We start from the raw sequence: 23,621 nt of genomic DNA, 5'->3' as shown, positions 1-23,621 counted from the left end.
TTGGAAAAGGACTATCATTCCAACATCTTATATCTAGTGAGTCTGGCGGAGAGGCAAAAGTGGCTCATTGTGTCTTGTACATCAAAGATGAAGGTTAACAGCTCGTTTGCGACCTCCTTCCCTCTTCTTGGAAATCAGCTAACTAGATTAAGGTGCAAACAAACAGAAAGTAATTACAATGGGGAAGGAGTCTAGTTATAAGGATTTCAAGTATCTAGATCTGCCTGTGGTCGGATGGATGTAGTGTGAGCGCGGAGTTGAGATGCTACAGCACTAGAGACAAACAAACGAACAGCAGAAGAAACAAAAACCAGGAACCAAATGAGCAAGTTGAAATACATGCTATCATTAGTACTTAAAACATTTTTTTTCCCTCACCATGCAAACAGAACTATGAAGACCTGCGGTGTGCAAACCTAATCAACCACTCAAGAACTCCTCCATTGACATGCGTGCAGCCGGGCTCATATCAGGAAGAGGAAGGGGCATTCGATCATCTTCAAGCAGCTTTTTTTCGAAACAATAATAACCGCTTATGAATGTTCTTGTCCTCTTTGATTGTGAGACCCAGGAGGCCGTCCCACACCGGCATGAACTCAGGCTTGAGACCGCGCCTAATGTTGTCTCTTTGATCATTGTCCCACTTCGCATATAGAAGTCCCAGGACAAGCATTGCTCGCCAGCCCATAAACACGTTTTTGGTGTCTCCCCAATTGCGGCGCCACAGATATGTTAGCGCTTCTGCGAACAAGCTCGGCCTCAGGACTTTGACTGCATAGGGAGACTCCATCCAGGGACCAGAGCCGTCCTTGTTGTCGAAGAAATCGAGATCACTAGATAGCATAAGATGAGGATGGTCAGGAGAGAAACTGTCTGCAACGGGGCACTCTGTATCTGTGCGAGCAGCTGTAAGAGTTAATTCGGGCCACCATCCCTTCCAGAGAAATCGGGATTGTGTGAAGAGTGATAGAACAGTATAGTACTCATAGCTCGACGGATCAAGGTGGAAATGAGCATCAGGGACAGCGTGATACCGGCTGGGGCTCGTGATAGCATTAAGTTCATTCTTGCTTAGGCGGTCTGAAGACTCCTGGGCAACCCGGTCCTCTTTTCGCTCTCTGCATGCAGAGTCCGTACAAAGAGTGAATCCTGCAGCGACCAGAGCCTCAATGGCCGACTGAAGCTTTCCATCGGAGACCACAAAGTCAACTTCCTGAAAGAAGGAGGGGTCAGTTCAATACATTGCTTTGAGTGAGATCTTTTTGCTTACTGGATACCTGAAGTCCTCGCCGAGGAGGCCGACAGCAAGCCAGCCCCAGAGAACGTTAGGGATCTTTGCATAGTCCAGAGCCCGAGCTGCATCGGCCGCTATGCGTAAAGAGAATTTGTTTAGCAGAGCCACATCTTGTTGTAGACTGTTGGTCGACTTTACCTGGTGTTGGAGGAACACGGGGGGTTTCTTAGGGTTTCTGAACATGGCGAGAGTTGGTTGAGCGAAATCTGCCGATACAAGACATTGCTCGACTATCTCGAGATATATATTTAAATGAGAGCACAGAGAATCTTGCACCTTTATCTGGCGGCTATACTCTGTACTGCTTATTTGCATTGTACTGGCATAGAAAGAGCTCACCACCGATCATAATGGCATACATATGAATCAACCTCGCTCTTTGACGCCATTCCATAGAGTAATTGTTGAGTTGGCGGCCAGTAGCCGCCTGAGTTTCTATCCTATGAAGAAGGTGAAAGGGAGAGTGTTGGTGAGTTTGTGGTTGGACCGACCCTTTACTACCGGGCGTGCAATCGTCCAATCCTAATCGGGAAGGTGCAAACAATGCAAACTGGCAAACCTCGTCGACGCGGAATTTCTGGACGCTCTCCGACTGTCTGTCCCAACGACTACGACTCGCGATTCCAGGCTTTTGATCTCAGATCCTTTGGCGCACTCCCTCCGATTCAATTTCGCAAGGTCATTGATCTTTAAGCAAGGCCGTATTGCCCCGGCCCGAGACCTCCCCTCGGCTCTCACCCTTGCCCGAGCGAGTAGGTATTCGGAGAACTTGTCCACCAGGGAACGCAGAACTCACCAGGTCTCGATATCAGCTTTCATACCCGTGCGAATTTCAATATGTCGCCGAGTCACATCATGCGGGCAGTTCAGCCCTTGCGCTCGTCCATTCTCCGACCATCATCCGTCCTGTCCACACAATCATCTACCGCTCTCCAGTTCAGCCAACCGGCCCTCACATCCCGCCGTCTCATCGCTTCTACTCCAATCCGATCCTCAGAGCAGCAAGAAGAGCACGAGCTCACCCCGATACCCTCCGCCGTACCTCCCTCTCTCCGCGAATACCCCCGATCCGTGAAGAAGGGAGTAGTCGCCTCCGTTGGTCGCATGGACCGCTGTGTCCGTGTTGACCACCACCACACCGTCTGGGACAACTTTCTACGCAAGACCTACCCCAAGACCACCTCATATCTAGTCTCAGACCCACAGAACTCTCTGCGCGACGGCGATCTGATTGAATTCTCCTCAGGGTACCCAAAGGGTCGTCGCGTGCACCATGTTGTTGAGCGCATTATTATCCCCTTTGGAACGGCCATTGAAGATAGACCTGCTGTTCTGTCAAGGGAGGAGAGGGATGCGATTCGCGTGGAAAAGCGAGCGGCGAAATGGGCACGCCGGGAGCAGAGAAAGGTGGAGAGTGGGATTTCGCCGTCTCATGGGAAGAAGGAACACATTGGACGGATCAAACGGTTGATTTTGGAGAGGACTACTGGTGCAAATGCAGTTGCTGCTGAATCGGAATAGGTGATGTTTCGATACTGGTGAAGCTGGATGTATTATATTGTCTTACTACTTACATATATTATGGTGTCATTCATGGGAATTCTAGGTTAAGTTTCATAACCTGCTACGTATGGTATTTTGCAGTATACATTAGAGGTGGTGCAGCGGAAATGGATTTTCTCTAGAAATATATAATCTCACAGTCCAGGCGCAAAGCCGGCAACAATGACTTTAAACTCCACTAAACAAACGCAGACGAGAAACGAATGACACATTCAAGTCTGTCTGGCTTAAATCATCAGTACCAAAATCCTCGAGGTATACCCAAAATCTCCAGTATTACGTAGAGACCCCATAGTCTGGCGAAGTTGGGCTGCAGAGTGAGAGAAGTGCCAAGCCCCAAGTTTTGGGTCGCCCAAGCAGCCAATTTGTTTACTCAGGAACCGCATTCGGATTTCTCCTCCATCTTCATCTTTCTCCCCCGCCATTCCCTCGTCGACTCCTCGAAGATATACACCGTATATCCATCGACCAATCGACTATACCCACTACTGACGCTCCACGAACAAAAGCACAACTCTTAGCGACCCGTCTACCCCTCCGGTTGGTCGCTGTTTTGTGGGCAAAGCAACTCCTTGTCCGCACTCCGCCCGCTTGCACCAGATCTGTAATCGTCTGCAAGAACTAAGGTATGTTTCCTCCACGAAAATAGCACTTGTCTTCTGTCGCTTTGAAAGATTCTCCATCTCCAGGGTCTTCTTTTTGGCGTTTACCCTTGATATATTCCCTCGTCGACTACCTCCCCGCCCTTCGCCTCTCAACCTTCGAGGCGCTTTCAAAGCTTGCTAATCGTGCTTCTTGTCATACAGTAATTCAGAATCCATCACAATGGCCGAAGGAGGGGACGACTTCTCCTCTCTACCGTTTCCCGACCGCTTTTCACATAAGGTGCGCTCGCTACCTACCTACCTATTCTACACCAGATCATGCAGATGGGCCGGAATGCTAATAAGTTCGATGTTTAGAACTGGAAAGTCCGGAAAGGAGGATACGAGGATGCCAAACAACAATTCGACAAAGCACCCAGCGAAGACGAGCCCATATTCTCACAGTTTCAAGATGGCAGCTTATGGAAGGGCGCTGTTACGGACTCGAACGTTGCCGCACAACAAGATGGTTTAGCAGCCTACTGTGCTTTTCTACAACAAGGTGGTCCTGCTGGCGCCGCGAGGTACGCGCTCTAATTCTTGTCTATATTATTCATCTTCGCAGAATCCTAGGCTGACATGATCGCAGGACGCGCGGAGCCACAGTCCCAGGCATCGCGGAGAAAGGTTTACCGCAAACCAGACCCGCGGCGAAGGCGAGTGCGATCGAGGCGTTACTACTGCTCGTTGGACTAGACAAGCCCGACGCGGTCATCGAAGATATGATTCCTATTCTATCACATAAAGTGCCGAAAGTCATCGCTGCTGGGCTGGCCGGCCTCACCGCTATTTACCACAACTATGGATGCAAAATTGTCGATCCCAAGCCGGTGCTGAAAGCCCTACCAAAAGTCTTTGGTCACGCCGATAAGAACGTCCGTGCGGAAGCCCAGAATCTCACAGTAGAGCTGTACCGATGGCTCAAGGAGGCAATGAAGCCCGTTTTCTGGGGCGAACTCAAACCTGTTCAACAACAAGATCTGGAAAAAATGTTCGAGGCAGTCAAGCAAGAGCCGTCTCCCAAGCAAGAGAGGTTAACGCGAGCTCAAGAAGATGAGCTCAACGCTGGCGGCGGCGGCGGCGGCGGCGAACCAGGCGAAGCTGGTGTAGGTGAAGAAGACGAGGGTGAAGACGATGGCGGCGAGGTTGATGCCTTCGATCTCGCAGAGCCCGTTGATGTCTTCCCTAAAATCCCGAAAGACTTCAGTGAACAATTAGGGTCGTCGAAATGGAAGGATAGAAAGGAGGCCTTGGACGCTCTGTATTCGGCGTTGAATGTTCCGAAGATCAGGGATGGGCCGTTTGATGAGGTTGCTCGAGGCTTGGCTAAGAGCATGAAGGATGCTAATGTTGCAGTTGTGACTGTCGCAGCCAACTGTATCGAACTTCTTGCCAAGGGCGTTCGCAGCGCGTTCGTCAAGTATCGTCCTACAGTCATGGCACCAATGATGGAACGATTGAAGGAGAAGAAACAGACCGTTTCCGATGCTCTGGGGGCAGCTCTTGATGCCGTCTTCATTGCAACAAGCCTACAAGACTGCCTCGAAGAAGTCCTAGAGTTTGTCAAGCACAAGAACCCCCAGGTGAAGCAGGAGACTGTCAAGTTTCTGATCCGTTGTCTTCGTACCACGCGAACCGTTCCCGCAAAACCAGAAATTAAGTCAATAGCTGAAGCGGCCACCAAGCTTCTCACTGATTCGAGCGAGGTTAACCGAGCAGGGGGTGCAGAGATTCTTGGTACTTTGATGAAGATTATGGGTGAACGAGCAATGATACCATTCCTTGACGGCCTTGACGATATTCGAAAGACTAAAATTAAGGAATTCTTCGAGACGGCCGAGGTCAAGGCCAAGGACAGGCCTAAGCCTATTGTTGGACCGCCCAAGGCAGCACCCCCTTCAGCAAAGAAGCTCGTCGCCAAAAAGCCCATGGGGCTGAAAAGGCCGGCCGCAGCCCCTGCACCTCCAGCTGACGACCCTGCACCAGCTCCTTCCCCGTCGAAGCCGGCGACGAAATCTATTGCCTCAAAGCTATCAAAACCTGGCGGTGGTCTCCCGACTCCAGGGGGTGCCCTGAAAAAGAAGCTTGGTGGGCCAGGTGGTCTTGCCTCGCCACAGCGACGAGTTGTCTCGCCTCCTACCGAAGAGCAACCGGCACAACCCCCTGTTTCTAAGTTTGGCCTTGGAAGAGGGCTCGCAGGCCGACCGATCGCCAAGCCGTCACCCCCTAGTGAGCCAGCGCCAGTGCCAGCGGCTCCTGCTGTGAGCGGCTTGACCGCGGCCGAGCGAGCAGAACTCGAGGAACTACGAATGGAAAAGGAACGATGGGTCCGCATGATAGAAGATTCGAAATACGAGAGAACGAAGCTCAACTCTCAAGTGACCGAGCTTCAGAACCAGAACGCACAACTTATCGAAGACCACACCAGAGACGTCCTGAGCATCAAGGCCAAGGAGACTCAGCTTGTCCGAGCTCGGAGTGATGCGGAGGCAGCCGAACAAACAGTGCAGACACAGAAACGAGAGATGGAACGTCTCAAGCGTGAGCTCGCGAGAGCCCTACGCGCTAGCAATATGGGCTCACCAACGGCAATCCCTGACCAATTCGGCATGGCTCTTCATGATCCTAGCGGTATCTACCCTGACCCAGGAAGCAATAGCCACTCACCGATGGCACGAAGTGGCCTTCACATGGGTCCGCGTTTCGAGAGCTCCCGGCCACGAAGCTATGCTTCTGCTAGTCCAAGTGAAGAGAAGGAGAATGGTCTGGACTCACCAGGCCTTGGTCGACGAAAGTTTAGCCCGACTCCTGGGAACACATTTTCGGGTATCGCCAGCCCAACCCGGTCATCACTGCTGGGGTCTGGTAGTGCGTCTGGTGAAGAGCAGCAAACGCGGAGTACGGAGCCAGCAGAAAATTGGAAGAGAGCTGCTGAAGTCACGAGTCAGCTGAAGGCTCGAATTGAGCAGATGAAGGTATGCATAACCCAATCTCCGAATCATACATGAGAGAGACTGTCAGTACTAAATATCAAAAAGGCCCGACAAGGAATTTCACGACCACCTGCTCAACGCTAATGACTGCATGACCTTGGTTCTTGGATTTTTCACCTCTTGTTACTTTTTACTTCTCACTTCCTAGCGCTCATGTGCCTAATGACCGTGTACTTTTAGATTGATCGTCTGCTTGTCCTTGCTTGTCCTTGCTTGTCCTTCTCTCCCCTTGACTTCTATCCTCGTGTTTTCTCTTTGCTTAGACCATTTGGCTAAGCAAGTTGCGCTGTTTTCAATCTCTATTCTTTTGTCGTTCTGGCTTCAAAACTGGGTGGTTCATACGGGGCGATTGATTCATCAACATCATCATCTGGTTTGCATATGGTTGGGTTTCTTCATGTTGTTATTACTGTTTTTGTTCTGCTTTGGACCTCCTTTACAAAGCTATTGAATTAGCTTAGCGCGGATACCGATTTTTATTTGCGAATGAATGCAGTTCTTTTTGCGCTGTGATGCTGTTCGGAGTAGTAGAGACTTAATCTTACCTGTCACCAAGGGCCTAAGCTTCGACAACACCAGATGGCGTGCCCATCAGTCTGGTAAATGGTGAAAATGGAAATCATATGTCAGGACTGTGAATGGAAGCGCCAGGTTTCAGATGAAGTGATCCAGAGACATGAGACAAAACCATGACTCCTAATCACAGTTTTAAATTTATAGACCATTCTAGCCTTCTGATTCTGGTGCTTCCTCTTTCACTTTTGATAAATATCCTTTATTCACTATGCAGCTGGCGAGGTACTCTTCCCACGAACCCTGCTCTTCTTTGTGGACCCAGTACTTATAAGTAGAGACCGATGCCCCCCCCCCCAAACTGTACCAACTCGTACCTGCAAGTCCGCAACCATGATGTTCAAGCAACTCGCAATTGTCCTGATTCTGACCCTCTCTTCTCTCCTCCTATCGGGAGCAGGAGTACTGGCTGCACCCAAAGAACCTATTGTAAGTCCTCAATCCTCTGACATTAAGCTGCCGACTCAAACTATACCAACTCAAACCACCAAATCACCAAACCACCTATCTACCACTTCTCCACTGGCAAACGAACAAACTAACACATCCAGAAACCGCACACAGCCCATGGCTGACGTCGACCCAAACGCAATCTGGATAACCCTCTACTGGGACTACAACTACAGCTCCCCGATCGGGAAATGGCCCTACTTCCCAATCAAAAACGGCACCTTCATCTACAACGACACCTCAACCATACACACCTCGATATCGCGGAGCTTCGACCTCTTGCGCGACTTGAAGAGAAGAATGCAATTTGATATCGCTTCGCTCAGAGACGACGAGTGGAGTACGCTTGGGATCGAGGAGGATGGGCACGATCAGAATATCCCGAAGAAATACTGTGCGGTTCATAGGCAGAGTTGGGATCGGATCGATAATATCAAGGCTGGGCAGTGTGTGACTGCGGAGCCGTTTACTTGTATGCATCTTTGAGAAAATAAGGGGCTTTCTTGAGGGAGGTTAGGTACCTTAGTGGGAAGGAAGACTAGCTTCAGCTTCGTTCGCACCTGGGGACATGGAATGTATTTGATGGTTTTGTTTATAATTAGGTTTGCATGTTTGCTGTACTGTAGTTATGGTTTTGAATTCCAGAGTCTGGGCACAATATGGCCGGTCCTGAAGGAAGGTGACTCGGGACAAGGCACGGAACAACCTACGCTGAGAGACTCTGGTCTACGAAGACAAGATACGGAGAACTAAAGCGAGCAGAAAACACATGAATGCTAAAGAGAATTTACAAGGGTAACCAAAGGTTGAGTCTTAAATGCATTCATGGTGGGTATCTGCAACGCAACTAAAGCAAAAACAAGCGAGGAGGCAAGGCGAGACGAGACCATGATCGGGATGGATAGAATTTGTTAAGCTAAAGGAAGCCCTAAAACACCTTTTCTCCGTGCCGGTCACATTTTTCAGTGAACTTTTGAACAAGCCTTTTGGGTGGGCCCAAGCCCGGGGGGATATCGTCCATGGTCGTAGAAGAGAGATCAAAGAGGGGTTAGCCAAATGCTTAGACGCGGATGGCGGCCTCAGCGATCTTGCGCTTCTTCTCCTGGCGGGCGACGGCCTTGGCGCCCATGATACCACCACCCCAGTGGCGGCGGGACTCCTCGTACTTGTCGGTGTAGCCCTCCTTGATGGCGGAGAGGAGCTTGGTGAACTCGGACTTGTCCTCAGAGCGGACCTCGGTGAGAGCGAGGACAGCGGAGGTCTAGTTAAATTAGCTTGGGAAGGTATGATAGGGTTAATATGATCGAGACTAACCTTCTTGTGGACAACGGTACCGAGACGGGCCTTACCCTTGACAATGGCGTAAGGGACACCCATCTTGCGGCAGAGAGCGGGAAGGAAGACAACCAGCTCAATGGGGTCAACGTCGTGAGCAATCAGGACAAGGGAAGCCTTCTTGTTCTCGACGAGGCCAACAACGTGGTTGAGACCGTACTTGACGTTGTAGGGCTTCTTGGAGACATCCTCCTTCTTCTTGCCGTCGGCAACAGCGGTGGCCTCAGCGTGGAGACGCTCCTTCTTCTCAACCTTGGTCTCGGGGCGGTACTTGTTGAGGAACTTGAAGGTCTGGGCAGCAGTGTTGCGGTCGAGGGTGCTCTGGAACTGAGCAATCGAGGGGGGAACCTTGAGGCGGAGGTTCAGGATCTTCTTCTGGCGCTGAAGACGGACGTACTCGGGCCACTTGACGAAACGGCCGAGGTTGCGCTTGGGCTGGATGTCCTGGCCAATACCGAAGTTACGAGGGCGGCGCTCAATGAGAGGGTTCTAAGGTCATTAGCACTCGCCTTGTCAATGGCATAGCTGGGTGTTAAGCATACCTTGGGGCCCTTCTTGCTGGAACCAGCCTTGCCCTGGGGGTAAGGGAGGGGGGCGGTCTTCTTTCCGGACTTGGGAGGCTGTCATTGAGACAAGAAAATCAGCATACATCCACCAATGCTGCATCTTCTTTGAACTCTAAAGAGAACACAAGCCCGCTGTTACGCTAGACTTGTGCCTCCAGCCAAATCATCACTGACGCCCGCATCCCGAAGGATTTGCGCGATCAATGGAAATTGCTTCGAAACTTGCGAAACGAAGTGGAAAATGTCTCTCACGACATTATCGCGAAGTTGATCGAGAGCACTATTCGAATGACGAGGCTCGTAATAACAAACTGAATTGCTATGTGCTTACCATTGTTGTCGACTGTGATCACCGGTGTGCTGGTTGACGGGATTGACGGAGAGAAGAAGAGAAAAATTGTCGGCGATTTCGAAGTTCATAAGAAAAAGGCGCTAACGACTTTGTGGGCCGCGCTTCTGCGGATAAACAAGCGAGCCGGGACCCGAAATCACGTGCGCTAGGGCTAGCCCGCACCTTCCCGATCCGGATGTCATAGAGCTGGAGCATATGGCAGCAATGCTCTCAGGTTCAGATGTACGCTGGGGTCTCAGTGATACTACTATAGCTTGCAGGTCTACACAAGGCTATCTATTCAAATACTCTAAAGGAGAATTCCAGCACAAAAATAACCAGTCATGAAACACATGATACATCAAATCGCAAAACGCCTTAAAATGCGACGACCAATATTGATTCCCACTTCACATCATAGCAACCCAGCAAAAGTAGAATGCTTTTGTAAAGACCACCTCATCGCCAAGCAGCAAGCCCAGCCAACCCACCCCTTCCAACCCCCGAACTCCCCGCCTGAACAGCCCTCCTCTTCCCCAAATCCCCCTCCTGCGTCTGCACGCCCTTCACGATCTTGTCGATATTCGTTTCAATAACAACGCCACCCACAATCATCTCACTCAGCACCGCATGCATAGTCTCAAATCCAAAGATGAGGTCCAACTCGCATACATTCTCGAAGATGCGGTCCAGCGCTTCGACGAAGACCTGGATTAGGTCGATTAGGGCTAGGGGAGACTCTGTTGACGTGGAGATCATTATGAATGAGAGTGTTGCGTATGTGCGGTAGGTTATTTGCGCTGGGGCGTCCGAGGGACCGTTTGCGTTTGAGGCGGCGCCGCGCGCGAGAATGGGGGGGAGGGGGAGGAAGTTGCAGGCGCTTGCGGGGCGTTGGGCGACAAGGTCATAGATTTGGGAGATGAGGGATTGTTTTGCTAGGGTGTCCTGGATATCTTGTTAGATTTGCTTCATGCGCAGGTCGTTGGGGATTGCTCACGATCTGAGTGTAGAACTTGGTCAGGCGGGGCTGGCCGTTATTGTTGAAGACGAGGACGGCGTTGATCATCTTGGAGGATAGGCTGTATAGCATGTATGTCCTGTACAAAAGATGGACAATACGTAGTGTAGATTGAAGATTAGTAGGTTCGGTGAAAGTGTCGGAGAAAAGCAGCGCGCAGCTCGTAAAGATCGAAGACCCAACTGCATCATCGCCGGAGCTTATCGCGGAGATTTCGGCATTCCTTCCGTACCTTGTTATCTCGGCAGACCTTCTTATCGCAGCTCCGCAAAAAGTAGCTCTTCGGCGCATCCAGACCAACATTTCCAGACCTTCAACTCTTTGAATTCAAGCTCACCAACATACCCAACAAATATGCTACTACGACCAAGTATATGTCGCAGCTGCTATCGCAGGCTTGCACAGTCAGCATCCTACCGAACCCTCGTGACAAGCACAACAACAACACGACCACCAACACCAAACCCATCAACAACGCCGCAAGAACAACCGCAACCAGAACCTCAAACAATCCGCGCCCTCCCCCCCTCAACCCTCTCCTACTACTGGGACACCGTTCCCCCCACAGACTCCCAACTATCCTTCTCCAACAAACTCTTCACACCCACACGCCACGGCCCCTTAAAGCTCTGGTCGGCCGCTAAATTCCGCACGACACCCGTTTCTTCTCTCGAGCCCGAAGTCGCATTCCTGGGCCGCTCAAATGTCGGGAAATCCTCGCTCCTCAATGCGATCATGGGGAAAGAGATGTGCTGGACTAGTTCGAAACCAGGAAAAACAAGAGAAATGAATGCCTTTGGTATTGGCGGGACGAAGGGCGGCGAGAGCAAGATTGTGCTCTTGGATATGCCCGGGTACGGCAAGGCGAGTAGGGCTGAGTGGGGTGGGGAGATATTGAAGTATCTTACTGGGAGGAAGCAGTGAGTGTCACACTTCATATACCTATACTTATCTTATCCGGAGGGAAAGCCAGGGCTAACCCATTCTATGATGATTGTTGGTAGACTCCGCCGCGCCTTCCTCCTAATAGATAGCTCGCACGGCCTCAAAAAAACAGACATGGACATCCTCCACTTCTTCCGCCAAAACGCCATCCCGCATCAAATCATCCTCTCGAAAGTCGACAAGATCCTCTCAAAGAACACGCTCAAGCCCCATAGCATCCCCTCGCCTCAGCGCCTCGCATACCTCCGAAGTATACTGGAGGAACTGCGCCCTGTGATCCAGCCCATCGGTCGCAATGAGGGCCCCGGTGCACTAGGTGAGATATTGACGTGTAGTGCGGATACGAGTCTGGGGAACGGGGAGTTTTTGGGCGTGGCTGCGGTGCGCTGGGCTATTGCTTCTGCTGCTGGGTTGGATGGGGCTGTTGAGGCGAGAGCGGAGATGATGGTTCCGGGGGTTTCTGGGGGGGTTTCTTGAGTCGATGGGCGCTGGAATAGTTCTTGGCTGTTTATTTGTCCTTGTGGAGGAGATGGGTATTAAGAAGCCGCATGGATGCCTGTACAGGCTGGCGGCCTTGTGTGTCTGGATCTCACACACAACGAGAAAGCAGCAGAAGGCTGTAGCCATTATTACAGCGAGCGCTGCCGCGACCGAGTCCCCGCTGACTTACTACGAGCAGTAAGGGCACGAAATACATTGACGCTGCTAATACTCTAAGCATCAACAAGCGGAAGTTGGCCCCCGATATGGGCCCGGGGTATTAGCAATCCCTACGATGTCCAGGATGATGCATATAAACTCAAGAATTAATTCTATAGACCTTGAATATCAAACAAAGAGCGCGAGGCGAAGTCATAACCGCCGCTCTTACGACCACATGCTTATAGTATGAGAAAAACTGCGAGGGGAATAACATGAAAAAATGCACAAGTGATATCGACATGCATGCTCGCCAGAATAATGATGTAGAGTTGAGCTTAATACCAAGACGCCTGCCTGTCATAAAGTGCCCGTCATAACTCGCAGTTGGTGGATGCTGCTAACCACGCTATGCAAAGCCTTGTGATATAAACATTTCCGTGAGAATGGGTATCGTAAAATTGTATGGGGTTAAATGCGTCAAACATAAGGCAGATAATGTGCCTTGAAGGAAGGAAGAAGCATAATTGCTTCTTGTCGAGAGTTGAATACGAAAGCCACCCAGTTGTGAGGTCCTACCAGCGGATCGTAGCGTAGAAACCAGTTCGTAGCTTGTGGGATGTGACTATGCATCGGACAGATCGTAATCTTCATCCGTGTCGTTGACTTCTTGACCTGATCGATTGACGACAACGCGCCTACCTAGTTGATCCTCGGGGAGGCCATCGCGGGAAGCACCAAAGTCAAGAACCTAAAACAAATTAGCTTGGAACATTATGCGGGCAGAGAATGTACTCACCTCGATGTAAGTCATGCCATCACGTTGCACTGCAGCAACGCATCTACGGTCATTGAACTTGACCTGCCATACTCCTCCGAGGTTGGTAAGAAGATCGCGAACGCACTCCCCGGTTCGTACATCCCACATCTTCAGAGTTCTGTCGGAGCCTGATATGACCTTCTGACTGTCGTGCTGGAAGCAAGTAATTGCACCTGTATGGGCGCTCAGCATGCTCTTGCATTGTCCAGTCTCGGGATCCCAGATTCGGAGAGTGGAGTCCGCAGCTGCTGAGACAAGACGATCACATTTCAAGTCTAGAAGACCAACAAGCGAGGTATGGCCTTCCAAATTGTACAGAACCGAACCAGTCTCCAAGGACCACACCTTTACTGTGTTGTCCATAGAACCGCTGATGCAACGGTTTCGCTTGTGGTCAAGAACCACGCTGTAGACCTTCAGCGAGTGACCTGACAAACGGTGCATAGTCTCTCCGGTTGAGATCTTCCATACTCGCACAGTGCAATCGTAGCTTCCGCTCACAAGAGTATCTCCATGGGCTGCGATTGCGCGAACGGAGTGTTGATGACCTGTCAGGACACGGACGAAGTAAGGACAATCTGCATCGTCCACGTTAGGGCCGCTCTGATAGTAACCGGGATCGCCTGGCTTGGGAAGTTTCCAGACGCGTAGGTTTGAATCTCTGGAGCCAGTAATGATCAAGGGTTCTTTAGGCATCATTTCAGGAGAACCATCGGCTTTCTTTCCAACTTCCACGGGCAGAACTATCTGCAAGCAACGCACAGTCGAGGTATGGCCGTGGAATATCTGAGTACATCTTGCCCTCTCTATGTCCCACACACGAACCGACCTGTCAGTGGATCCGGAGACGAGAGTATTACCGTAATACTCAAGAGCCCAGACTCCGCCCTCGTGACCTTCTAGAGTTGCTCTCAGAACACCCGTCTTAGTGTCATACACATTGATATTGGTGTCGTCACTGCCCGTTAAGATTTTGTCGGTATCAAACTGAAGACAGGTGACCACATGGCGATCGTGGGCGCGGAAGGCGATGTGTCTTGGCTGCACTCCAGGCTTCATCCAGCCCTTGCGCACTGAGTAGTGCCGCTGATACAAAGACTTGTAGAGATGAAGACCTCTGAGAGAAGGAAGACCAATGTCGGGATAAGGAACAGCAGTCGCGGCCGCATTAGCAGCAGCATATGGGCCTTCCGTTAACGATACTTCCCTTCTCCAATCAGAGTCAGACTGGTCAGTGCCGCTGGACGAAATCTTTCTCTTCGCCAATTTCCGGCTGGAGACGCGAGTGTTCGCCTTCCTCTTTGGCCGACGACTCGCTGATGTCGGCCTGTCGCTCGGTCCAGCGAGTGGTGACATACCAGAAGACTCGGGATCGGGCTTGATGAATGATGATAAGCTGTAATCCTTCTCATAATCTTCGAGCCCGTTGGGAAACTGCCAGCCCCAGCCTTCCCGGATGGCTCGCTGTAACTCCCCTTCTGGAAGCACAAAACCATCCCTGTCAAAGAGTTCTTTCCAGGACTTTTCGTCAGAGTTGATGATGTGCCTCCATTTCTTCGACACTTGTGCAGCTCGGCACATGGTTTGTGCATCAAAGTACTTGACGATGTTCAAACTCAGCTCGAGTGGAAGGAGTGTAAGAAAGTCGCATTTCAGCGCCGGGTTGACAACGTCCGCAACAAAGTGAAGAGTCGGCTTAGGACAGCGTTTGAGAAGCTGGTACATAAGATAAGTCTTCATTTCCTCCGGCATGGTGTCGAAGTAATCCACGACGTTTGGTATATCCATGAGCGACGACGGAACGGGAGCCTTCATGTTCGGGGTCGAGGTTACAAGACTCGACTCAGCAGCAGTAGGCACTGAACCATTAGAGGATTTCTGGAACGAAACGTCGGTGAGTTGGGTATCCATTTGATCAAAGCTAGAGTCCGTTTCATCCTCTGGTTCGTCGGCAGAATCGAATGATGATTCGGCATGCAGGGCGTTCATAGCTGCCACTGGCGACAAGCTCGGACTAGGCAAGCACATGTCCTGGGCCGCAACATTGTTAGCGAGCGTGAAATGCGAAGCGCCGTCTAAAGGTGGGTTCTGAGAAAGGGCATCCGGGAGATATTCGGTGTCTTGACTCTCTGTAGCTTCAATATCGAGTTGCTGTTGCGAGCTGCCGTCTTCGCGAATTGTCGACTCAGCAGGTTCCGCCACAGGCGGCCGTCTCAGGTTTCGGCCTCGTTCAGAAACTATAATCTTAGTGCGTGACGGATCTCTTTTAGAATGAATGGCGGATAAATCTCCCAAGGATTCGACCTCTGACGACAAAGGAGAGCGAAGCAGAGATTCTTTGCGAGAGAAGTTTGCACTGTGAAGCCTCCTTCTGGACGCAAGGCTGTCTTGAGAGCTGAAACTGCTGCTTTCTGTTTCGGGCGTCGCCAAACCGGCAGCTCTGGGAAACGCAGATGTGCTGCTGAAAGAACGAGAGGGGCGACCCAGAGGCTCTGAAGAAATCCTACTCGACTGTGCCTTTAGGTTTCCTTGACGGCTTTCGGCAAACGATAGCGGACGACGCTTGGGGTTGTTTGGGGCAGGCGAGGGATAATTCGACACTCGTGGGGCTGCGAAGCGACGGGGTAGCTGGGTATCTTCGGAGGAAAAGGAAGTGACCGAACGGACGACGCCATTAGACGCTTTGAGAGCATCGGTCTTCTCAGTTATCTAGACGTGAAACATTAGCTCTGGAATCACGCACCACAAATGAGAACCGAGGGAGCTTGTCATGCATACCTCCTCTATAGTTGCCGTGGTATCGTCAGGCTCGTTGAAGACAACCGACTTTCCTCCCAAGTCAAACTTGATGTTCTTCAAAGCCGAGGGTGTGGGGGATGACGCGAGAGGGTAAAGTTTAGGATCAAGCTCCCGGGCCGCACGCGGGGGTTTGATGAATAACGGTGGAAATGAAGTTGTTGTGGTGGTAGTTGTTGTGACGACAGTGGTTCGCGTCGCAGGCGCGAAAGAGAACTGACCGACGGAGCCAGAGGCGTTCCCTTGGGCGACGTCGTTGGCGGGTTCGCCGTCATCCATTTTGCTTTGTGTTTGGGGTTTATGCGGTGTCTGGAAGGGCGGGAGGACGCGTCGTGAGGGAGGGGGTTGGAACGAAGTTGATGTTTTCGTTTCGATCTCGGATGCGTAGCTTTCGCGGAAGTGATCGACTGACTCGTGGAAGGTAACAAAGTGAGAGGGAGAGGTTGTGGACGCGGTCGAGAGGTGCCTATTCAAGGAACCGATGAGATTGGGGGCGGCTGTCAGCACAATACTCTCGGTAGACGGTCTGCAAGACCATCTGACTGCCCGGAAGAAAGAAAAGAATGGTCGTTAAAACATGATCATGAGAGGAGAGCGAGTTTGGAGACGATGGAAACTGGGCAGTGAAAGTGTGGAGGGGAGCAGGAAAAGGAAAACTGCAGTGGCGTGCCCCGAACAAGGAGGATGTTGGGCGGCGGAGACAATCGAGGGAGAGCTGGAGGTGGTTGGTTGTGCTGAGTGTCTGGTCTCTGGTCACCGTCGTACCGTACTGTCACCTGGCACGCTAACCCGTTTAGGTTCCTTCCCGACGGCGGGCCCGCGCAAGAGATCTAGAAAGAGGGACCTGATCATAACAACAGTAGGTAGGTCCACTTGCTTCTAAAGATCTATAATAATGCAGGAGCTATCATACGATCATTTCTGAAGAGATGTTGGTGGCTCTCGCGATCACAAATGAGTGGGTAGAAATGGCCGTCAAAATCTCAAACGTGTCTCGTCGTTTCTGACAAGAAAATCCCAGTCTCGGCGCTATAATTATCCCACCAAGCCATGGAGAGCTAGACGCTGAGGTATGAAATCTCTTCACAGCTACATTAGTCCAACGGTCGTGCCGCTCGTGCGCGTCATACTCTATAGACTACCTACCTATGCTTTAAGCGAGGTTTATACTGCATTGCCAACTTCCATATAGATATATCGGCGTCGGATATAGTTATATATTGTGGTCAAACTTGTGTTTTGACAGCCGAAGACTTTAATCACTGCCAGCTGTAGCTCAATACAAACGGACAGGGGTATACGCGTTTGTAATATGAATTTGATACTGTTCCAACCGCTGCATTGCCCGAATTCACGTGTCGATGTGGGGTCTCCCTCCACCGTCTTTGGGGAGAGCAAACTTGAAGATAAATAGGTAGGTACCTAGTAGCCAGCGACAATTTGATATGTAAATAAATATCAATCAACAGGGAGTAATAAGTTGGTAAGCGGTACATCGTGAGCTTGGAGTATCTATTTCCTACCGACAACATGTCAAATATTCAAGAACAAGAAGCCTCGTACTTAATGCCAGAGTGGTGGAGCGTATATAGAGAATGCGGGGAAAAGTCTAACAAACGGGCCGGTCGCTAAGGATTAAGCCTGTTCTTCGGTCTGAGCCGTCCACTGTGGAAACACATAGAACACCAAGACTTCATGTTGAAAAGACAAGTTGTAACCGGCCTTGGCGAGGCCGACATTGAATATGAATGTTCTGGCCTCTTCAGACTCTGGACTGACCTGAGGTATTTGATCCTTCAGGCCGTTTCCGCCCTGGTCACCTTCCTCAAGCGGCTTCTATAATTAGTGTCCTCAATTGTATGCCCAAGAAGTCCATGGTTGCAGTATGCTTCCAATCAGACCATGATCAGTGGAAAGGTATATACAAGGTGGTCTGTAACTCGCTCAGACAGTCCAACCACAGATCTTGAAGTGAGGGAAAAATAAATTATAGCAGATATTTGCCAGAGTGTGTAAGTGTTTTAGAGTCATTCAGACAAGCATGAGAAGCAAGAAAACAAAGACTGGTTAATGTGTACAATGTATAGTAGGAAGGAGAAGCCTGAGGTGAAGAAAACAATCAGAAATGTGGGGACCAGAAAAGACAACTAATGCCAGCCACCAAAACCTCAATGAGACTAAACTCTGTCCGAGTACCTTTACTTACCTCGGCATCATAAGACTGATAATCAACAACTGTATAATTCGATGTTAGAATATTTTTGCATTACTAACTTGCAGTGGCTACGAGATCAAGGCGCGATAACGTTTCCCATTCCCGTGACCGAACTTTGACTTTCATCGGACCTCAATTCTCTCCTGGAATCATCCCCTTGCAACCGCCATCCCAGTTTCCATCCTTGCCTGCGACTTAGGAACTCGGCGGTAGCGACTTTTCGCTCGCCATTTCTTCGCAATGGCTAGAGTAAAGAATACTGGCCCCATGGCTGCGGCCGCAAATTGGCCACAGTTTCCTCAATCGCGTCCGGGGGCCAGCTTGCCGTCGGAAAGCACCGCACCTGTCTCATCACCACCAGTTCAGAATCAAATACGGCCTGCAAAGGATGACAAGGTTGAACCGACACCCGAAGAGACTCGCGTTCGACAACAGCAACAGAGTCTGGACTTGGTCAAGATTATGTTACATGTATCCGTAAGTCTTTGTCTCCGCTCAATAGCTTTACATATTGATTGTTCTTCTAGTTTGGAACTCTGTTCTATCTTCGGTTCGTTTGAAACCCCGCTGCTTGTTTACTTAGCGGTGATTCTTACTATTGATCTAGGGAGTTTTTGCCACTTCAATGTTTTGATGATCGCGATCTCAAGGAGGCCCAAAGGCAGCAAAGTCTCACATATCGCGAGTTCATCGACAACAAGTCCAAGACTGATGGCTCTAATGGAGTCTCCGCCGACAACGCGTTCGGAAAAGGCAAGAGAGGACAACCTTTGAAGATTCTCCTCCGCGGCTCTGAACCGAAGGCTGATATGATTATCAATGCTCTGGTAAGTGTTCAAAGAAGTAGAGAAGTCTATGATTGATTGACAACCTCAGGAAACGGGCATCTTTGACGCTCTTAGCAAGAGCGTGCTGGAGGCAGTTCAACTCACTATTATTGCGGACAAGGAAGCGCCCGACAATGTTCTGGAGTCATATACCTTTTCATTCCGGTATAGCGAAGGACTAGGAAACTTGCACAAACGACTGGAGAGCTTGTCAATACAGCCGTGTGGTTATGTTGCTGATATGAAGTCCGCTCAAACAGCTAGAGTGGGATTAGAGACCATTGTCAGGCGTCTGATCACCCTTAGCTCCTTTCTTCCAACCCTTCCAAGTACGTACACCCTGCATTGTGTTGGATAGTCGCTTACAGTTGCAGACAAACGTACGCTCGGAGTGCACCTCTTCTACACTGAAGACTGCCCACCGGAATACGAGCCGCCTGGCTTCAATGGTGCAAGAGACGGCACCATTAGCTACCCACTGACCGAAAACTGGATAAGAGAGTCCCAGACCTGCGGGCAGATGGAAAGCGGGTGGCATACGTACGTATCGTTGACCTTTTGTTTGTCGCCAACTATTGCTAATAGGAACAGCGTTGGCCTCAAGGTCACCTCACTCAAGTGGATTGGCCCCGAGCCAGAGGCGTCGGACCCGATACCTCAGATACCTGCGGACATCGAATATAAAGACGCCGTGCCCAGAACAGAAGATATTGAATTCGACGACGCGGAAAGTCAGCTGCAGGCGTCACAAAATGAAGGTATCTTCCATCCCGATGGTATCGGTATGAGCGTTGCTAATTTGCCGTGTTTTGAAGTACGAAGCTCTCAAGAGGCAGCGCAGGACGTTGAACGAGAGCGACTGCAGAGGATTGTACCTGTAAGATCAACTTGCGCCTTGAAATTCAAGATGACCTTAGCTGACAGTTGCCATGATCAGGTACAGGAGAAGCCTTCCTCAAACTCTGAGGTGACTTCCGGACAATCCAACAAACCGGTGCTTGCCAACGAGACTGAGGATACGCAAGTAGCGAGATCCGGTGAGAAGTTCACACTCCGTCAAGAGAAGCTCGCGGAAATGCGCAAAGCTTCCAAACTCCTTGAACCGATGGGCTTCAAACTTAAACGGCTACAAGAAACAGCTCCTGTTAAATGCCAGTGTGACTGGAAGGGGGAAGAGGATGAGATGGTAAGTAACAATGGACTCTTACATTTTAGAATCGTACTAAACCTAATACCTAGATTGTGTGCAGTTTCTGCCACACTCGACAGCATCGACTATGCTACGGCTACGTCGGTGCGCATGAATCTGCAGTCCCTGATGTTCACGCTTGTTACAGGTGCCTGTTGGAGCCCGACGAAAGCAAAATTCTCGAGGGCATGAACAACATAGCGCTCTCTCGCCGGGCACTAGACATCGCGTTGAACGAAGGCGTACCTAACTCCACAGCAACATTTAGCGAGAAAATGCGTAAGTGTTAGCAAATATTGTTTGCATAAGCGCTGCCTAACATCGTACAGACTGCAGCCACGCGGCGGTTTCACGAGTCAAGGAGTTCCTCAAGAGGAAAGCAATCATGCATGCTACGCCCGGTTTCAAACCCAAGGAAAGCATCCGCAGAGGATTACCGGCCTTTATCGTCCCTGACACGCCGCAAATCCACAAGCTCATCCAACAAGAAATCATGCACCCGATGGTCAGGATCGGGCACCACGTAGGACTCTCCATGACCTTACACTGACCTGTATCATTGCTAAGACACTACAGTACACAACGCAATACCTTCATACTTCAATCGAGACAATGACCCCACCGGCCTCTCAAAGCCAGAGCAAAAACACAGTCATACCAAAAAGCAGCCAAGCGGAGCAAGCGACGCACGACAGCTCTCAAGCCCAACGTCGGACAAGATCATCCATCGCGCACGACGGAGCCCTGCCAACACCTCAGCCCTCGAGCGTTAGAAAGGAGACTCCCATCTCAACCCGCAAGCGAACACGAACCTCCCAGGTTGGCCCGGCAATCCAAGTGCCGAGTACGCCATCACAGACGCATTCCACAGATAACGAAGGAGAAAGCGAGGGTCCCCGCCGCAGCGGACGCAAGAAAAGACGCAAAATCAGCAACTACAACAAGCTTATTGACGTCGGTGCGGACACGAGCAGTGAGAACGAGGAAGCTTGAGCCGTGAAGCGCGAAACCTGAAACGAACGGATGGATGCATGCCATGATGCTATATTAGTATACGACAATACGTTGTTGAATATTCACAATTGACAACGGCAAATCGCCTAACTTGACCTGATTTGCGATATGAAACGGAGCTACGAAGTACACGATGGAGCTCGTCTTAACTTAGCATGTTTGCTTACTTATGGTTACTTGCTTAATTCTCACTTGGCCACGCAAAGCGGGTCTAGGGAACACTAAAGTTCGTTTCAGTTTCAGGTTCGCGCCGAGCTTGTGCTTGAGGGTCTGGGTTCTGGAAATGGAATGAACCACGACGGATGACCCACAATGTTGATAGTGGTACCTGGTAGCCTAGGCTACGGCAACGGACAGTGGTATCCTTGTCACTGTCACGGAGTCATGGTCCATGGTCCACGGGGAGGCTAGACAGGTTGTGGACACCGAACGGCGGACAGGACCGACAGGGGCTCTGAGGGTCAAACGTCGAAACAAAAGCGTTGATTTCTGCTTAGCTATATATTTCTATTCATGGATGGAGTGTACGGACGGAGTCACTTGCGTTTCAGAATCCAGGGTCAAGCATGAAATGGAGCATGGAAAAGGAGCAAAAAATGTCGTCGAAATTACCACTATAGCATTCAATAATCAATAAACCATATTCAATATTCGTCAGTCTGCATTGACTATTTACCCGGGTCATTCAACCGGTCGTAGTCCACCAGTACCAAGCTCCAGCACAGTCTCAAATTCCTAATAGTTAGCACCTTAGTGATAATAAAGTTATTGTTCCAGTCTCAACTGGAGCTGAAACTTCAATATTCAATATGAGCGCCACTTAAGCTTTTACTCGGAGTAATAGTGTGTGATCATTGCGCAAGTTCCAGCTGCCAGGCCCCGGGCCCGACGGTTTTCAGGAATCAGATTCAGCCTTCAGGGCAACTTGCTCCTCGGCGTCTTGCTCGTCTTGCCTGGTTTGGTAGTAGGTGGTGGAGGAATATTGATGTTGTGTGGACTGTGGAGGATCGATAGACTATTGACGGGGCATCGGGGAGGAAGACGGGACTCCCCTCTAGGTCTAAGCCGGGTTCTGCAACCCCTTCCCCTTTAGGCTTCAGGGCAGGTCCAGAGAACACCCACCATGATATTATCCGACGAAGAAAGGTTAGACTGCACTGGCACACTGGCACTCTGACGCTCTGGCATACATTCAGGGACTCAGGGGAGGGCTTAACAGGAGTGTCCTCCATCCAATCTTTTACACTGGATGAGGCGCCTAGAGCAGTCTAAATCGCAATCCTCTTCTTCCTGTGTTGGCAGCGGAGGAGCTCGGGCAGGATGGGATCGGTGACCGAGAGCACAGGCAAACGGAGGCGGGAAGTTACTTCTGTTCGTTCAGGGTCGTCTACAATGACCTACGATTCGCCGACTTGAGTCTGAGTCTGAGTCTGATCACATCATCGCCAGATTTCTGGTACGCTACTGGTAGCCAAGTCGAGGAGTGAGACTAGTTTGGAGATCATTGGATCTCTCCAGAGTCCAGAGTTCAGATCTCTTGAGTCTTCGACGACTGCGAACTTGCAAAGTCGACTACGAATCTTGTCTGGAAAGCAGAAAGCCCAAGCCACCACCAAGGTCCAAGCTACTGACCGATCACCGATCCCTGGGGAATAGCCCGGATCCATCCGTTCATTCAGAGTTGAGTTAAAGGAATTAGCGCCCTGTCCTCATGAATCGCGACTATGAATCGCGACTACCGAGTGCCCGTAGGATGTGAAACTGTTTCCTCCAGACGCAGGGGGTCCAGCCTCTATGCAGTGCGCGGGATTGTGGCTTGACCTTGTTTCGGGGGCTGACATGACATGTCCAATTATAGCTGTGGAACGCAACCCAGCGGTGATGTGATGGCGGTAGGTGATGTTGGACTGGTTCGCTTGCAAACATGGTTTGTCGCGCTGCCTTGTCATACCTACTCCAACTGTCCTTTGCGAACCTTGGAACGGTAGCTGGGACGCGCCGCAGCCATACTAGAGGCGTCCAATAACCAGACTCAGAGAGAACTGGTTGTCTGAAGAACATCTGTTCCGGTTCTTCAGCTCAGACTAGCTCCTCACCACTAACCCCTCACTTTCCAGTCTACAGTAACCATTGCCAGACTATGTTCAATAGTAGAGCACATCCAATCCCAGAACCACGCCCACGGTACTCCGTAACTGTACCTACGGTAGCAACCACCTACCAAAGCAGGCAACGCGCAATGCGGAGTGACACTGACGAGTGACAAAACACATGGCTGGAGGGATCGAGGTCAACATGTCAAATGGTTGGCGCTACTGCACAGATGCTTTCCCTTTCCAGAAGACTATTGAATCGAATCAATAATCGGGAACTCTAAGGATCCACAATCGTCGCTGTTCCCTTGCCGCC

The 23,621-nt window shown here is 50.6% G+C and overlaps 7 protein-coding genes across 7 annotated transcripts; 4 read left to right on the top strand and 3 right to left on the bottom strand.

The window, feature by feature from the left end:
• Window positions 1–499: 499 nt before the first annotated feature.
• Window positions 500–1,477, bottom strand: BDV14DRAFT_200294 (uncharacterized protein; the record flags this gene model as incomplete). The annotated part of the gene is made up of 2 exons (XM_073773478.1): window positions 500–1,213; window positions 1,271–1,477. 2 exons carry the CDS (start codon window positions 1,475–1,477, stop codon window positions 500–502), a joined length of 921 nt encoding a protein of 306 aa, XP_073627993.1.
• A 422-nt stretch (window positions 1,478–1,899) lies between these two features.
• On the top strand, window positions 1,900–3,024 carry BDV14DRAFT_173592 (uncharacterized protein). Its single transcript, XM_073768759.1, has one exon. The coding sequence runs from the start codon at window positions 2,132–2,134 to the stop codon at window positions 2,813–2,815; it is 684 nt and encodes a 227-aa protein (XP_073627992.1). The 5' UTR covers window positions 1,900–2,131; the 3' UTR covers window positions 2,816–3,024.
• Window positions 3,025–3,264: 240 nt separating this feature from the next.
• On the top strand, window positions 3,265–7,027 carry BDV14DRAFT_173591 (putative spindle pole body component). The gene is made up of 5 exons (XM_073768758.1): window positions 3,265–3,483; window positions 3,664–3,742; window positions 3,820–4,025; window positions 4,091–6,476; window positions 6,540–7,027. Exons 2-5 carry the CDS (start codon window positions 3,683–3,685, stop codon window positions 6,576–6,578), a joined length of 2,691 nt encoding a protein of 896 aa, XP_073627991.1. The 5' UTR covers window positions 3,265–3,483; window positions 3,664–3,682; the 3' UTR covers window positions 6,579–7,027.
• A 1,550-nt stretch (window positions 7,028–8,577) lies between these two features.
• On the bottom strand, window positions 8,578–10,815 carry BDV14DRAFT_189834 (60S ribosomal protein eL8; the record flags this gene model as incomplete). Its single annotated transcript, XM_073771254.1, has 5 exons — window positions 8,578–8,778; window positions 8,832–9,341; window positions 9,395–9,472; window positions 10,251–10,694; window positions 10,747–10,815. 5 exons carry the CDS (start codon window positions 10,813–10,815, stop codon window positions 8,578–8,580), a joined length of 1,302 nt encoding a protein of 433 aa, XP_073627990.1.
• A 269-nt stretch (window positions 10,816–11,084) lies between these two features.
• Window positions 11,085–12,504, top strand: BDV14DRAFT_173585 (translation initiation/elongation factor MRX8). The gene is made up of 2 exons (XM_073768757.1): window positions 11,085–11,687; window positions 11,772–12,504. Exons 1-2 carry the CDS (start codon window positions 11,122–11,124, stop codon window positions 12,187–12,189), a joined length of 984 nt encoding a protein of 327 aa, XP_073627989.1. The 5' UTR covers window positions 11,085–11,121; the 3' UTR covers window positions 12,190–12,504.
• BDV14DRAFT_173584 (F-box/WD repeat-containing protein) lies at window positions 12,505–16,651 on the bottom strand. Its single transcript, XM_073768756.1, has 3 exons — window positions 15,950–16,651; window positions 13,151–15,880; window positions 12,505–13,102 (listed from the first exon to the last, which is right to left on the bottom strand). Exons 1-3 carry the CDS (start codon window positions 16,244–16,246, stop codon window positions 12,977–12,979), a joined length of 3,153 nt encoding a protein of 1,050 aa, XP_073627988.1. The 5' UTR covers window positions 16,247–16,651; the 3' UTR covers window positions 12,505–12,976.
• Window positions 16,652–18,163: 1,512 nt separating this feature from the next.
• Window positions 18,164–21,852, top strand: BDV14DRAFT_173581 (putative meiosis specific protein Hop1). Its single transcript, XM_073768755.1, has 11 exons — window positions 18,164–18,659; window positions 18,710–18,732; window positions 18,790–19,009; window positions 19,059–19,338; window positions 19,384–19,549; window positions 19,601–19,767; window positions 19,825–19,886; window positions 19,947–20,195; window positions 20,249–20,477; window positions 20,528–20,721; window positions 20,775–21,852. The coding sequence occupies exons 1-11, from the start codon at window positions 18,423–18,425 to the stop codon at window positions 21,189–21,191; spliced, it is 2,244 nt and encodes a 747-aa protein (XP_073627987.1). The 5' UTR covers window positions 18,164–18,422; the 3' UTR covers window positions 21,192–21,852.
• Window positions 21,853–23,621: the final 1,769 nt, after the last annotated feature.

Source organism: Aspergillus stella-maris (assembly GCF_047715825.1).
Source record: "Aspergillus stella-maris strain CBS 113639 unplaced genomic scaffold BDV14scaffold_28, whole genome shotgun sequence".
In the NCBI taxonomy this organism is placed as follows: Eukaryota; Fungi; Ascomycota; class Eurotiomycetes; order Eurotiales; family Aspergillaceae; genus Aspergillus; species Aspergillus stella-maris.
The sequence above is the reverse complement of the archived record's forward strand: the minus strand, read 5'-3'. Positions and strand labels throughout refer to the sequence as shown.

What these genes read in the sequence shown, in the direction of transcription:
- BDV14DRAFT_173584 (XM_073768756.1), bottom strand. Translation starts at nt 16,246, where the DNA reads ATGGATGACGGCGAACCCGCCAACGACGTCGCCCAAGGGAACGCCTCT. An exon ending in CCACGGCAACTATAGAGGAG is followed by an intron (nt 15,881 to 15,949) that starts GTATGCATGACA and finishes TTTCACGTCTAG; the next exon opens with ATAACTGAGAAGACCGATGC. An exon ending in ATGGCATGACTTACATCGAG is followed by an intron (nt 13,103 to 13,150) that starts GTGAGTACATTC and finishes AATTTGTTTTAG; the next exon opens with GTTCTTGACTTTGGTGCTTC.
- BDV14DRAFT_173591 (XM_073768758.1), top strand. Translation starts at nt 3,683, where the DNA reads ATGGCCGAAGGAGGGGACGACTTCTCCTCTCTACCGTTTCCCGACCGC. An exon ending in GGTCCTGCTGGCGCCGCGAG is followed by an intron (nt 4,026 to 4,090) that starts GTACGCGCTCTA and finishes ACATGATCGCAG; the next exon opens with GACGCGCGGAGCCACAGTCC. An exon ending in CTCGAATTGAGCAGATGAAG is followed by an intron (nt 6,477 to 6,539) that starts GTATGCATAACC and finishes AATATCAAAAAG; the next exon opens with GCCCGACAAGGAATTTCACG.
- BDV14DRAFT_173581 (XM_073768755.1), top strand. Translation starts at nt 18,423, where the DNA reads ATGGCTAGAGTAAAGAATACTGGCCCCATGGCTGCGGCCGCAAATTGG. An exon ending in GCAGGCGTCACAAAATGAAG is followed by an intron (nt 19,768 to 19,824) that starts GTATCTTCCATC and finishes CGTGTTTTGAAG; the next exon opens with TACGAAGCTCTCAAGAGGCA. An exon ending in AGGGGGAAGAGGATGAGATG is followed by an intron (nt 20,196 to 20,248) that starts GTAAGTAACAAT and finishes CCTAATACCTAG; the next exon opens with ATTGTGTGCAGTTTCTGCCA.
- BDV14DRAFT_173592 (XM_073768759.1), top strand. Translation starts at nt 2,132, where the DNA reads ATGTCGCCGAGTCACATCATGCGGGCAGTTCAGCCCTTGCGCTCGTCC.
- BDV14DRAFT_173585 (XM_073768757.1), top strand. Translation starts at nt 11,122, where the DNA reads ATGCTACTACGACCAAGTATATGTCGCAGCTGCTATCGCAGGCTTGCA. An exon ending in TATCTTACTGGGAGGAAGCA is followed by an intron (nt 11,688 to 11,771) that starts GTGAGTGTCACA and finishes GATTGTTGGTAG; the next exon opens with ACTCCGCCGCGCCTTCCTCC.